Source organism: Halichoerus grypus, chromosome 9 (genome assembly GCF_964656455.1).
Source record: "Halichoerus grypus chromosome 9, mHalGry1.hap1.1, whole genome shotgun sequence".
Lineage (NCBI taxonomy): Eukaryota > Metazoa > Chordata > Mammalia > Carnivora > Phocidae > Halichoerus > Halichoerus grypus.
The window spans coordinates 50,418,075-50,433,831 of NC_135720.1; the positions used below are offsets into that span (position 1 = coordinate 50,418,075).

The window sequence follows — 15,757 nt, forward strand, 5'->3', positions numbered from 1 at the left end:
CTGTTGCCCAAACATCAGCCCCTCTGCTCTAATACCCTCGGGCAGAGCTACAACTCTATCGGTATACTGTCAGGGTATCTGTAGTACAAATTACTTGGTACTTAGAAGGCAATGCACTTTTGAACAGAAAACAGTAGTAGATGGATTTATCTTTTTTATTTTGCCTGAGAAGCGAAAGTATTCTTATTATGGGGAACCAGATCAAAATTTCTCTCCTCTGAAAGAAAAAGAGCTCACAATAAATCACTAAATGACTGAACATGATTCTGTTGGAAGGAGAATTCTTTTAAAAAAAAAACCTGATCCTCAGATGGAAATCCTTAGATGTTCTGTCAATGTGAGCTGCAATTCACTGTTTATTATTATTATTATTATTATTTTTAAAAACAAGAGAATGGGTGAGGTGACTCACAGAGGAAAACCAGTGACTATTTCTCATACTGGAAAGGTTCCCTTATACAAGTATGGCCCTGTGACGGACGTCCCCTAGGAGGAAAAGGCCAAAGTTCTTTTGAATACAGAAATCACACTCTGTCTTAGAGGCTCATTTAGAACCACATTCTACCTACTCACTCACCATTTGGAGACAAAGTCACCGCAGGCATGGAGTGCATACTGGGCTCTGCTATATACTTGAAATCCACAGGGATATCCCTAAAATTTAAAAAACAGCTTATCAGAATTAAGTAAGTTTTAAAAAGTACCTTCAGAAGAATTATCTCTGAAACTAAAGAGATATTCTTGAGATTATATATTTAACAAACTTTTCATGAAACTTCCTGGGGGAAGGAAAATCACAAAATGGCATCCCGTTGCTTATTACAAATCTTGTACTTCACAAATGCCTTTCCGTGATAATTATAACAGTGTTAGTGATTTAGTTTTCCAACTCTATTTGACTTAAACTTTGGCCTTTATGTTAAAAAGTCTGTGACTGAAGTTCTCTGACAATAAACTCATCTAAAAATGTACGATGTAGGCAGGAGCAAGATGTCTGAGGCAAGCCTATGGTAGCTTACCTGCCAGTTTCAGGCTTAACTGGTTAACTGCAAGCAGGTGAGAGGATTAAAGAGCCTTAAGCAGTGCAAGGGGATAGTAGGCGAAGCTGTATAGGGATCTGCAAGCAGGCAGAACCCATCCTGAAGTAATGAGATTTCTGGATGGGTAAGGGAGATTAAGTGCTTGGTACCTGGACATCTATTATTCTCAATGTGTATGGTGCAGGAGAAAAATGCATTAAAGAAATTCTTATATGAGTGACACAAAGAATAAAACAAACACAACAAAAATCCAACACTAGTCACCTAAATCTAAAACCATGAAAAGTTCCAAATGCCTTTTTGTTTTTAATATTCTCCATGATAAACTTTTTAGTAATTCTGAACAATTTTGGTCTTGTTGCTTTTCATGAGTGACCAGAAATGTTTTTTTTTTTTTACAGAGTAATGTGTGGAAAATGTAATCTGATGAATAACACAGAATATAAAGCAGCAATATCAATTTCTAACTATGGTTCAAGTTCCAAAACTTTGATTAATTAGGAAATGATAACAATAATTATAGTAATTATTTGCCTTTAAGTAAGGATTTTCTCTATCCATCTATCTACTCATCCAGAAGAAGCAAATGATTAGAAAAAAACTTCTATGAGGGTCTTGGTTAGAAGAAAGTATTTTTAGGTGTAACCTGGGGAACAATATCATTTATCAAATCTCCAACCCTTTATACCTCTCTAAAGTACCAATGAGAATTGACATTCAAAATGACCCAAATGTACTCAAAAGAACCTCAGTCTGAAAAAGGTTCAACTGTTTTTCCCTTCTCATATAAAATTATTAGCCAATAATAATCAATAACAGATTAAAACATAAGAGCATTTCTAAATTAACCATAGTCTAGGTTCAGATCAATCAATGTTTTCCTAAAAGTAAACAAAAAAAATGTATACAGATCTCTTATTTCAAGGACTCTTGGTACAATGAGCTCTAGAACAAGAAATGGGTCTGCACACTCTATGAACATTGTTATTGCTAGTGAAAATGTCTGCTAGGCATAGTTATATTTATTTACTTATTTTTTAAAGATTTTATTTATTTATTTGTCAGAGAGAGAGAGAGAAAGAGCACAAGCAGGGGGAGCGGCAGGCAGAGGGAGAAGCAGGCTCCCCGCTGAGCAAGGAGCCCAATGTGGGACTCGATCCCAGGACCCTGGGATCATGATCTGAGCCGAAGGCAGACGCTTAACCGACTGAGCCACCCAGGCATCCCGGCATAGTTATATTTAATAAACACAACACTGTTTTCTAATTAGAACCTGTAATTCCATAAATAAGCTAGTAACTTATATCTTACATATAATCTTCAGTCTGGAAATTTTGAAATCACTGAAAAAAACTTTAATAAAAATCTATGAAATTTTAAAGATAAAAGATAAACAGGATCAACATCTGTCAAATTTTCTTCTAAAAATATTTTAACATAATAAATACCTTTGGGAGAAAACATGTCTATGACATCTCATGAATTTAGCCAATCAGCATTACCACAGGCTGTTCAGTATCTAATTATAATCTCTTATTCTCCTTTACAACCAAGTTTCCTTTAGTTTGTTTTCTTGTATCATTGTGCTACTCTTAGCAGGCACAGGGTGTAAAAGTTTGGCAAACACCACCTGTGTGAAGGTCCTAGTAATAAGAATTTTCCTATTGCTGGGGTCAGTTTTCACTTTGAGGTGGTCAGGGCCTCCCTTTCTGCAAGCTGCCAGTAACACTAGTAATCGCTTTCAGGAATGGCTGTATCTGGTAAAGGATAGCTCCAGGGATCCTGAGTTGGTTTTGCTTCCTACTTGTCTTTGTAGCAAGACTGATCCTCACGTTTCCTTCTGACTAATCAAACTGGATCCAAGTTATCTTCTTTCCCCACCAGACCCTTCATCCATCTAACTATCTAGCCATATGAATAAGAATTCGAGTTCTGCATGTTTTATGTAAGCCTCATGGTATCCACAAAGCAAAAACCTATCATTGAGACACGGAAGAGAAACAGAAAGAAATCAAAACATGCTACTATAGAAAATCATCAAATCACAAAGGACGAGAGGAAGAAAGAAAGGAACAAAGGAACTATAAATAACCAGAAAACAATGAACAAAATGGCACTAGTAAAAGTCCAGACCTCTCAGTAATTACCTCAAATGTAAATGGACTAAATTTACAAAAGACACAAGTTAGTTGAATGGATAAAAAAACAAAAACAAAAACAAAAAACGAGACCCAACTATATACTGTGTATAAGAGACTCACTTCAGTTTTCAGGACACACACAGACCGAGAGTGAAAGGATGGAAAACATATCCCATGAAAATGGAAACTAAAAGAAAGCAGGGGTAGCTGCTATACTTGTATCAAACAAAATAGACTTTAAGCCAAAAACTGCAATAAGAGACAAAGAAGGTCATCATATAATGATAAAGAGGTCAATTCATTAAGAAGATATAACAAATAGAAGGATTTATATACCCAACATCAGAGCACCGAAATACATAAAGCAAATGTTAACAGATTTGAAAGGAGAAAATAGATAGCAAACAATACAATAACAGCAAGGGACTTCCATACTCCATTGTCAACAATAGATAGGTCATCCAGACAAAAATCAATAAGGAAACATTGCACTTAAACGACACATTAGACCAAATGGTTCTAACTGACGTATATAGACCATTCCACCAAATGGCAGCAGAATACACATTCTTCTCAAGTGCACACCAAATATTCTCCAGGATAGATCATATATTATGCCACAAGGCAGTCTTAATATTTTTAAGAAGACTGAAATCATATCAGGCATCTTTTCTAACCACAAAGGTATGAAACTGGAAATCAATTACAAGAAAACTGGAAAATGTACAAGTATGTGGAGATTAACAACATGCTACTAAACAAGACATGGGTCAAAGATGAAAACAAAAGGGAAATCAAAACCTATCTTGAGACAAATGAAAACAGAAACACAACATACCAAAACTTATGGGATGCAGCAAAAGCCAGAGGGAAGTTTATACTGATAAACACCTACATTAAGGAAAAAGAATCTCAAATATAACAACCTAACTTCACACTTTGAAGAATTAGGAAAAGAAGAACAATCTAAGACCCAAGTTAGCAGAAGGAAGAAAATACAAAGATCAAAGAGGAAACACATGAAATAGAGACTAAAGAGATAATAGAGAAGATCAATGAAACTAAGAGCTGGTTTTTTGAAAAAGAAAATTGACAAACATTTAGCTAAACTAAGAAAAAAAGAGAAAAACTCAAAAACAGAAATGCAAGAGACATAACAACTGATAATATAGAAGCACTAAGGATCACAAGAAACTACTATGAACAATTATATACCAACAAATTAGAAAACCTAGAAGAAATGAATAAATTCCTAGAAACATGCAACTTACCAAGACAGACTCGAAGAAATAGAAAATCTGAACAGACCAATGACTAAGAAGACTGAAACAGTAATCAAAAACCTCTTAACAACAAAAAAAGTCCAGGACCAGATGGCTTCCCTGGTGAGTTACACCAAACATTTAAAGAAGAATTAATATTAATCCTTCTCAAACTCTTCCAAAAAAAATAGAAGAGGAGGGAACACTTCCAAACTCATTTCATAAGGCCAATATTACCCTGATACCAAAGCCATACAAAGAAACTACAAGAAAATTATTGGCCAACATCCCTGACAAATATAGATGCAAAAATACTCAGTAAAATTTTAGCAAACTGAATTCAACAGTACGTTAGAGGAATCATATACCATGATCAAGTGGAATTTATCCCTGGGATGCAAGGATGGTTCAACATATGCAAATCAATCAATGAAATACAAAAAGGAAGGATAAAAATCATATGATAATCTCAATAAATGCAAAAGAAAGGACAATATTCAATATTCTTTCGTGATAAAAAGTCTCAATAAACTGGGTATATGGGGAACACAGACATGTGTGACAAGTCCACAGCTAACATCATACTTAATTGTAAATGGCTGAAAGCTTTTACTCTAAGATCAGGAAGTGTGTCTGCTCTAACCACTTTTATTCAATATAGTATTGAGAGTCCTAGCCGGAGCAATCAGGCCAGAAGAAAAAGGTATCCAAATAAAAAAGAAGTAAAACTGTCTCTGTTTGCAAATGACGTTAACATTTTATATAGAAAACCCTAATGACTTCACAAAAAAACTGTTAGAACTAATAAATGATTCAGTGAAGTTGCAGGATACAAATTCAATATTAAAAAATCAGTTGCATTTCTAGATACTAACAATGAACTACTGGAAAGAGAAGTTAAGAAAACAATCCCATTTATAATAGCATCAAAAAACAAGAAAATATTTAGGAATAAATTTAACCAAGGTGAAAGATCTGTACACAGAATTAATATTGTAAAATATTCAAAATACCCAAAGCAATCTACAGATCCAATTCATATCTACCAAAATTCCAATGGCATATTTGACAGAATTAGAACAATTCTTAAATTTGTATGGAACCCCAAAAGACTCCAAAGCAATCCTGAGAAAGAACAAAGCTGGAGGCATCAAGCTTCCTGATTTTAACTATAATTAAATAAAAGTTATAGTAATCAAAACAGTAATGGTATTGTATAAAAACAGATACACAGATCAAATGGAACAGAACAGAGAACCCAGATATAAACCCATGCATATATAATGAATTAATTTTCGACAAAGGAACCAAGAATATACAATGGAGAAAGGATGGATAGTCTCTTCACTAAATGGTGTTGGGAAAACTTGATATTCACATGCAAAAGAATGAAATTGGACCCCTACCTTATACCATACACAGAAATCAACTCAAAATGGATTGAAGACTTGAACATAAGACCTGAAACTCCTGGAAGAAAACACAGGAGATAAGCTCCTGGAAGTTGGAATAAACAAGTGGGAGTACCTCAAAGTAAAAAGCTTCTGTGCAGTAAAGGAAACCATCAACAAAATGCAAAGGCAACCTAAGAAATGGCAGAAAATTTGCAAACCACGTACCTGACAAGGGGTCAATATCCAAAATATATAAGGAACTCATACAACTATTATCAAAAAGCCAAGTTACCCAGTTAAAAAATGGGCAAAGGACCCGAACAGACATTTTCCCACAGAAGACAGACAAAGGGCCGACAGGTACAGGAAGGTGTTCAATATTACTAATCATCAGGGAAATGCAAATTAAAACCACAATGAGATATCACCTTACACACTGTATGACCATTACCAAAAAGTTAAGAGATAAATGCTGGTAAGGATGTGGAGGAAAGGGATCTCTCATACACTGATGGTGGGAATGTAAACTGGTACATATAGCTACTATGGAAAACAGTATGGAGATTCCTCAAGGAATTTAAAAGAGCACTACCATATGATCCATCAATCCTATTTCTGGGTATATATCCAAAGGAAATGAAATCACTATGCTGAAGAGATAGTTGTACTCCTGTGTTTAATGTAGCATTATTCACAATAGCCAAGGTATGGAAACAGTCTTAGTGTGAAAGAATGGATAAAGAAAATGTGGTATTTACATATATAATAGAATATTATTCAGCCTTAAAAAAAGGGAATGCTGCCATGTGTAACATGATAAACCTAGACAGCATTATGCTAAGTGAAATAAGCCAGACAGAGAAAGACAGATACTGCATAGTATCACTTATATGTGCACTCTTAAAAAAAAGAAAAGTCAAACTCATAGAAACAGAGTAGATTGGTTGCCAGGGGCTCGGGTTGGGGTGGGGAACTACATGAGGCTGGTAAAAGGGTACAAACTCTTATCTGGAAGACGAATAAGGTCTGAGGATCTAATGTATGACATGGTGACTATACTTAAAATAGCATATTGTGTAACTGCAATTTGCTAAGAGAGTAGAACCTAAGTGTTCTTACCAAACAAAAAAGGTAAATATCTAAAGTGGCAGATGGGCTAACTCAGTGAGAATCCTTTCACAATGTATACATATATCAAATCATTATGTTATACACTTCAAATATATTTATTTGTCAGTTATACCTCAGTAAAGCTGGAAAAAAATCTCAAGCTTTGGAATCAGCTTAATACAAGTTTGAATTCTGGCTTTTCATGTCTCATGGAATCTTGGGTAAATTACTTAACCTACATCAGTTTCCTCATCTATGAAACAGGGATAGCAAATACATCTATCTGATAAGACTACTTTGGCACATTAAACCAGAGAGTTCACATAAAATGCTTAGCATGCTTGGCACACAGAAAGGGCTCAACAGATGTAGCATCATTAATAATTATGACAGTAATTGACTTCTTTAGATATTTAGCACATACGACGTGCCAGGCACTGTGCTGGTGCTGGGGACACACTGTGAGCACAGCTGACACAGGAACAAATGTGCAAGCACTAAAAAACGGTGAGAAGCAGGGGTGCCTGGGTGACTCAGATGGTTAAGCATCTGCCTTTGGCTCAGGTTGTGATCCCGGGGTCCTGGGATCAAGCCCCACATCGGGCTCCTGGCTCAGCGGGGAGCCTGCCTCTCCCTCTCCCTCTGCCTCTCTCCCTGCTCATGCTCTCTCTCTCTCTGTGTCTCAAATGAATAAATAAAATCTTAAAAAAAACCAAAAACTGTGAGAAGCAAAGTGTTGTCTGGGAACATGGAGAAGAGGCACGTACCCTCACGAGAGGATCAGTGAGGAAGGTTCCAATAGCAAATGAAGTCTAAAGGATGTCATCATTTATAATGACACACTATTATGACTCTTAGGAGTATTTCTTAAGCTCCAAGGAGGGAAAACAACAAACAGGCTGACATTACCCCTTAATTTAATCAAAATATTTTGCTGACCAATGCTCTAATTTAGAAAGCACACACAAGTGTTCTTAGAGCCCTGTAATTGGTGCTTCATTTAAATATTTACCAATTTCATTTATACCACTCCACATTTTAAAATGGAGCTGAAATATCATCCGAAGATAGAAACATCTGAAAGTTTAAGTATAATCAAACTGCTAAAGTATATAAACAAAACAAATACATGTATATGTTTATCTTCAGAGTCTGGTACAAGTAGTCTAAGGTGACTCATATAAAACTTGATGTCCATATCAGATTCTCTGCATGTAACATCATTTCTGAAGTAAGAAAGATCTCAGTTATAAGATAGTCTCAAAGCACGGACTTTAAGGATGATATTAAAACTATACATAAAGTATACAGTCGGCTCTCCACGAATGGGGGCAATTTGAAGGGGTGGGAGAAACTGCAATCAAATTACAAGGAACATTCAGTTACCCAAATTTCCCTGACGATGGTTAGGGACCTGCTCAGCTCCTCAAAGGGACTCAGTTTCAGGAGCAAACTACTGGCTGTAGCGTAAGGCTTCCCACTTCTTAAAGCAGAACAACTACCGGGGTGGGAAGTCACACTTCCTAGGCCCTGCAAGGCTGTAACCAGGGCTGAGCTGTGCTTCATAACTGACTATAAAAACGAGCTGGGCTCCATCCTAACATTCCCTTGAACAAAAAGACTATTATGCTTTTCTTTGTAAATAAATGATAAAACATGATCTATGACACTTAGTGAAACTAGCTTTAGTATTTCTTTTTTTTTTTTTTAAAGATTTTATTTATTTGAGAGAGAGAGACTGAGAGAGAGAGCACATGAGAGGGGGGAGGGTCGGGAGGGTCAGAGGGAGAAGCAGACTCCCTGCCGAGCAGGGAGCCCGATGCGGGACTCGATCCAGGGACTCCAGGATCATGACCTAAGCCGAAGGCAGTCGCTTAACCAACTGAGCCTTCCAGGCGCCCATAGCTTTAGTATTTCTTGACTTTAGAAAAGTTTTTTTTCCTCTCTCAAGGAAAGCAAAATTACCAACATACTCTACAAATAAAACATTTGTTTTCTACCATTACGTGTTATGAATGGCAGGACACAATGGGTGATGACATGAGGCCAGTTTCAGTACTGAATAATCATAATGTAGACATTTAAAAACTTAAAAGATTTTTAAATATTTTTTCTTTCTTTTTTTTTTTTTTTAAAGATTTTATCTATTTATCTGACACAGAGAGACATAGCGAGAGAGGGAACACAAGCAGGGGGAGTGGGAGAGGGAGAAGCAGGCTCCCGGCCAAGCAGGGAGCCCGATGCGGAACTCGATCCCAGGACCCTGGGATCATGACCTGAGCCGAAGGCAGACGCTTAACGACTGAGCCACCCAAGCGCCCCAAATATTTTTTCTTTCTTTGGGTTGACTCTGAGGCCAGGATCTAATGTTCAATCCCAACAGTAAATAATAGAGTCTATACATTTGTGGGCCCTGCATCTCATGAGTCATTTTGCAAAGACAAATAAAGTACCTAATAAACAAATGTAAGGCAACACAATATAAACTTTTCACCAATGCAAGAAAAATGCCTCAAAATATATAACCTTTAGATAGACTGCCCCAAGAGTACGAAACGTAGTATGTCTAAATTTTTATTTCCATATTCTGGGTACTTAAATATTTAAAGCAGCTTGGTTGGCAAGCCAGAGATCATAGTTGTGAAAATATTCAAATGGTTGCATATTATCAGGCTTTGCTTTGGCTACAAAGTTTTAAATTGCTTGCTATAATTACATAAATCAGATCTTCTACTGACAGAAACTCACCATTCCCAAACTCTTAGGCTCTTATCATCAGATGTGCTCACAAATCTCCTATTCTCATCAACAAAAACAATGGTGTTGACAGCTCCCAAATGCCGGTCATACTCCTGCACAATTTCTCCACTTCGAATGTCCCACTGTATATCAAACAAGAGAAAAGGTAAAGACAGAAGTGGAGCAGATATGAAAATTAAGCTCAGAACTATGGAAAGTGAAGAAAAAGATCTCTAACGTAATGACTGTTTTCTACTAAAAATAGACCATTAGCAGTCCCTAAAAGCAGCAAGCATTAAACAAGTTAATATTCCTTATTCCATCCCCTAATACAACATAAACTATAGGAATCTTACTAAGAATACTGTAAAAAGACTTACCTGCACAATCTTTTTATCAGACATACCAGCTACAAAGAGATTTTGCTTATCTTCATCGGGATTAAATTTCACACAATAGGGCACTTTTCGGTTTGTAAATCTTGATATACACTGTCCTAAAACCAAAGACTCAAGTTAAAGTAAGGAAAAGAAATTTGATCACTTCAAAGACAGCCCGGGGATTAACATTTCGAGATCATTTGCTTAATACATTTTGGGGAAGGGCAGCCTGCTTGTTCTTTACTATAAACTATATTGTTCCTTTTCACAGATTCTTTATGATTAAAAATATTTTTTTCAAAAGTAAATCTATATCAATTGCAGAATAAAGTGATTATGATGTGTAGCTGGAGTTGAGAACCACTGTGGGGTAAGAGTAGGGGCTCTGGCATTAGAGAGACCTTGGTTTAAATCAGTTCAGCCACTTACTAGCTGTGTGGCTCTGGAAAAGCTCCCCCCTTTAAGCCTCAATTTCTTCATCTATAATAATAACAGTAATTATAGGGTTATTTTAAGAATTGGATGTGATGCTGGATACAAGTGCATAGCACAATGCCTGGTAAACAGTTTAAGTGTTCAATAAATATTAGCTATTATCTTTACCCTTAAAACTCAGTGAGATGAAAGATGGTTCTCTAATTATATAAAATTATACTAGCCACAATGTACTAATACAATTAACGTCTGTGAATATATAAAACCACCTGACCCATGGGTCTGTAAACAGACTTACTTTTTAATCAATGTGGGTAATTAAATTTAATTTTGTTCATCAGACATTTATTGTGCTTCTATTATGTGCAATGCAGCGTGCTTGGTGGTAGAGGGGAACAAAAAGATCAATTAACTAGTCTGTGGAAGATTTCAAATTTTCTTGTCTATCAGGATGTTTGCTTTATAAATTGTATTTAATGGAAACAAAGTCTCAGAGTAAAAGAGCTACTTATGTAGCTGAGTTTGAACTCTACAAACATTTTATGATATCAGCTGACAGTCGAGGATATGAGAATCAGCAGTTACAGAAGGCACCATTTTGCCACAGAAGACTACTCAATGTTGCACCGTTTATAAATGCTAATTTATAAGATAAATATGTATTGGCATTAGTATAAGTGAGCTCTTACCTGTCTCAGTGTCCCAGAGCTTAAGGTACCTGTCATAAGCTGCGCTGAGGAACTGCGTTCCTGCAGTATTAAAGCAGATGTCCCTAACGGCTTTGCTGTGGCCTAAGGCAGGGACAAAAGAAATGGAGGTGAGGTGAAGTATCTCCTCTTAAAACACAAACACCATAAAAGAAACAGCATTTTCAAGCCACCCTGTGAGTCAAAATCTCTGGAATCCTATCCCCTGACTTACTGATGCAGAATATGTTAGGTGTGGGCTTGGGAACGTAGGTGGTTTTTTTATTCCCCCTTCAAATAGTTCCCTAGGTGTTTCTGATGCATAACATTTAGGTAAGAACCAAGATAAAAGATCTAACATTTTTTTTTTAGAGTTTGTCATAGAAATCTTTTAATATGCAATATACGTAATTGATGACTAAGCAGCCAAGAATTTAAGGAAACATAACAGACCAATTATTGCCAATGAAAGAGGAGGGCCTAGTGACATTTGGGAGGTTCATTCTCCAGATTACTCACTAAGTGAAACAAAGTGACTTTACCCTGTAAAGTTCATGAAATCATAGCTCTTCTTCAATACCTGCAGATTTCTGTGATCCCATTACCAAGTTTCAGAGAAGTGACTTCAGAATCTCAGAGACTTAATCTTTTGGAAACTAACATTAACTTCTATTTTGTTTTAAAATAGCATTTTGACAATAAATTAACTTTAAGGTGCTTTGCTTAGAAATCAGTCTGCCAGACCAATCCACTCTTTTGAAAGTTGCAGGGACAAATAAAATGTGGCTAAATGAAAGCAGAAACCTTCCTTTTTTCTACCACCCCATCAAGACCAAGACTGACAGAACATGCATTGCACAAATCGTCAACCACACACGGCAGCGCTGGACGGCCATCACCAGTGTACTCGAATCAGGCTATGTGCCACAGTAATTAGGCATTCTTTTCTACAGCAAGAGTCCCATCTTCCAAAACTGGTAATTTTGTTTCCCATTGAAAAACTGCCTGCCGGTGCAGGGGAGACACATGGAGACCAAGCCCACTACATGTACAAGAGGCATCTTGTTCCCGTCTGCTGTGGAGAGTCTTCCTGTAGGATGCTATGGTACCCTGGGCTATTTATTTGTTTAGCAAGGCCCTAAAATCCTAACAAAGCGCTGCAGAGCGGACTCCCACTTGAATCTAAAAACAGAGCCACTACGATTCACACAAATAGTGTTTCAATAATGTACAATTAAATTTGGAAATGTAACCAGACTTCACACGAAATCTCACAAAGACAGTAAACTATTCTCTACCAAAAAGACTAGTTTGCCACAAAGCTGTTCTCTTTTTGGCCTTGTTTTCTCTTTCAAGGAGTTCGCTCAATTTTATTCTTTCGTATGCTTTAGCTGCCGATTCCGAGCCCCTTTTCAAAGCTCAACACCTGGCTAATTGCTTACTGGACGTTTTCGTCTCAATATCCCAAAGGCAGCTCAAATTTAACAGTGACACCTCATCATCCTCTTATGTTCCCTCTCTTGGCAAATGGTATCACCGTTCAGCCAGCCAGCTGGGAGTCACCCTAGATTTCTGCTTCATTCTTATCACTCACATCCAGTGACTCAGTCTCACTGATTTTAACTCTTGATTGTTCCTTTCCTCTCCATCTGCTGCTTTAGTCCAGGCTCTTATCATCTCTAATCCAGACCAATGAAACAACCCTGTCATTCATTTCTCTGCCTGCAGGCCTGCCCCCTACCAGAGCATCTTCCATACTGCCACTATGATCCCTGTAAACTTCAGATCTGATTGAGTTAATTTCCTGCAAGAGCTGTTTAATGGCTGGCTTTCCAAGGCCCTCTGGATAGATTCCACACTCCTCACTGATGGCACATAAGGTCCTTCATGCTCTGCCCCTGGTTATACTGCTTTTTCCTCTTGTCATCTCTCACCATATCCCCTCCCTGGCAATTCTGAAATATACCTGGCTGCCCCAAAGCAGCATGCTTTCTCAAACCACTTTTGCTTTTGCTGTTCTCTCTTCCCTGTTCCCTTTTCTATGTGGGAGGACTTACTCCCTCTTCAAGACTCAGTTCGAGTCTTTGAAGACTTTCCTTCATTATCAGTGTAGTAACATTCCTGTCAATGATGTAGTTTAAAAAGTCTTTCCAAACAGATTTATAGACAGAAAGAAAAGAAGTATTACCAATAAATGTTCGCAGACAGCGTCTGTCTCCGTAAACCTCCCATAGCTGGGGAAAAAACACATAGAAATATTAAACTGAATACAAGACTTAGATAAAATGACAAGTTTCAATCAAGAACAACAACCATATGCCAGCTATGTGTGTGCATATCTGTGCGTACTGGGGATTTAACCAAAGGCATCAATGAACATGATGCTTGGCGCTGCTAGTCTGTGTTGTACCATTTGGACTACACACACACACACACACACACACACACACACACACAAATATGAACTCTGATACTGAAAGATACACCAAAATATCAAGAGAACTTAGATGGAGCTAAAACAAGTGATTTTCACTTTCTTCTTATTCTTTTCTATATTTGATATATTTTCTATGATGAAAAGTTTTTACTTATGTAATATTATAAGCTACTTTCAGAAGAACTAAAGGTTATTAAAACTGCCATGTTTATAACATTTTGGTACAGAGGAATTTTTTTTTAACTTTCTGAAGTAACAAAATATTATAGAAGCTATATGAAAATGATCTAGACTAAAATGTAATAGGCTAATAATTCTCATCACACCTAAAGTGAATTAATACAATAGCTTCAAAACTACCTTCTTTCTTCCTTTCTTTCAGTTTTTATTTATTTATTTGTCAGAGAGAGAGAGAAAGAGAGGGCGAGCACAAGCAGGGGGAGCAGCAGACAGAGGGATAAACAGGCTCCCCGCTAAGCAAGGAGCCCGATGCGGGGCTCGATCCCAGGACCCTGAGATCATGACGTGAGCTGAAGGCAGACGCTTAACCGACAGCCAAACCAGGTGTCCCTAAAACTACCTTTACTCTTGCCTGCCTCAAATCTATTCCTCAATAATGTTACTAGTGTTCTAAAAGAGATAGCACTTCCTGGCCACCCAGTGCCAATAGGATTAAGTTTCAGTTCCCAAAGCATACCAAGCAAGGACCTCTAGCACCTGATCCTTTGCCTATGACTGTCGCCATTCTGTTATCTCTCAGATTTGAGACTCCAGCAACCAAAAACTCGTCGTGTTCAGCACATGCCATGCTTATCCATTCTATTCACTCATTTCAGACATACTCCACTACCCACACACCCTTCCCCCACCACACTTTACTTAGTTACCTTCCTGCTGAAGGATGCTTCCTCTTAGAAACCAGAACACTTTCCACCTGACTCTATAACCATCATTTACATCATAATGAAATGATTACCCTGAGGGCAGGGACAGACCTTGATAAATTTTAGTCTCAGCCCCTTGCAGATAATAGGTACCTAATAAATGTTTATAGGTGTGAACAAAATTGAACTCTATGCTTTTTTAATTGGTCAAAAGACCTTAATCTCAACGAACATAGCTTGTATGAAGTCAAAGTTAAAGGAAATAAAGGTTTTTACTCCAAACTGTTGGCCTGTGATTTTAAACTACTGAGTAGAGACAAATGCCTAAATGATTGCTCTCATCAAGAAAAGCTACCTTCATATATTGTTAATACCCATGAATTGTTTACAAAGAGTAAAATTTTAATGATTCAACTTTCCAAGCCTCAAGAGTATTACAGAGTTGATATTTCTTGACCATCATAACAATCTAGACACAGAAGACACAAAAAAAGATAACTACTCTTTCAGATTTAAGATTTTTTTAAAAAGGCTTTCCCCATGTTCAAGCTGACATGCAGCGGCAACTGAGTTTTTTCCCCACATACTCTATAGCTGAAATTTAGCTTAAGGTGGAGCTTCCTAAGACGATAATATAAAAACTGAGAGAAGAGGCTGGGAGCATTTCTGCTACTTGGTATCCACTTGCATTTATAAAGAAAAAGGATGAATTGCATTATCTACTTTCTAAAATGGGATTTCTATCGTGTGTCCTCTCTACCTCATATGGTTCTGAGGAACAAATGAACTTAGTTACATATCCAAAACCTCTAAAAAAAAAAATGTATTATTAGTGATTAAATATTGATGTAACTAAAACCAAAGTGATTGATTATGTTCTAATCAGTTATCTAGCTTACAAAAGAGCCTAGCCAATTGGACCATAGAGCCATATTTGAATCAACATGTTTGGAAGGAGTTCATAAGTGGCTGCATTCATGGGGCCTAATAATTAGCCTCTAATTGGCTAACAAACCCAAATTTATTTATCATTAACCAAACAGACTTGACCAAAGCACTAGCTCAGCAGCATTCCTACTCTGTTACTGAAAACTCACCTTAATTTTACAGTCCATGGAACAAGACAGCAATAAGTGGCCAGAGAGAGGAAATAATCTGACGGCACTGACACCCTATAAAAAGGTATTACAGTTACCACAGGAACATTCCACTATCAGCTAAAATGAAACATAAGGAAAGGACAGTGTAT

General features: G+C 37.1%; 2 protein-coding genes across 4 annotated transcripts in view; one reads left to right on the forward strand and one right to left on the reverse strand.

Annotated features, from left to right (window-relative positions):
• METTL24 (methyltransferase like 24) overlaps nt 1-15,757 on the forward strand; it is a 152,357-nt gene that overhangs the window by 107,956 nt on the left and 28,644 nt on the right. The window lies entirely within an intron of this gene.
• The window catches only part of CDC40 (cell division cycle 40), a 54,636-nt gene that overhangs the window by 4,306 nt on the left and 34,573 nt on the right, over nt 1-15,757 (reverse strand). For all 3 annotated transcript variants that reach the window (XM_036075330.2, XM_078054877.1, XM_036075331.2), the window contains exons 8-13: nt 15,606-15,680; nt 13,376-13,421; nt 11,191-11,292; nt 10,067-10,182; nt 9,696-9,829; nt 578-654 (exon numbers count right to left, since the gene is read on the reverse strand). In XM_036075330.2, the coding sequence (XP_035931223.1) occupies nt 578-654; nt 9,696-9,829; nt 10,067-10,182; nt 11,191-11,292; nt 13,376-13,421; nt 15,606-15,680 (550 nt within the window). The remainder of the gene's footprint in view (nt 1-577; nt 655-9,695; nt 9,830-10,066; nt 10,183-11,190; nt 11,293-13,375; nt 13,422-15,605; nt 15,681-15,757) is intronic.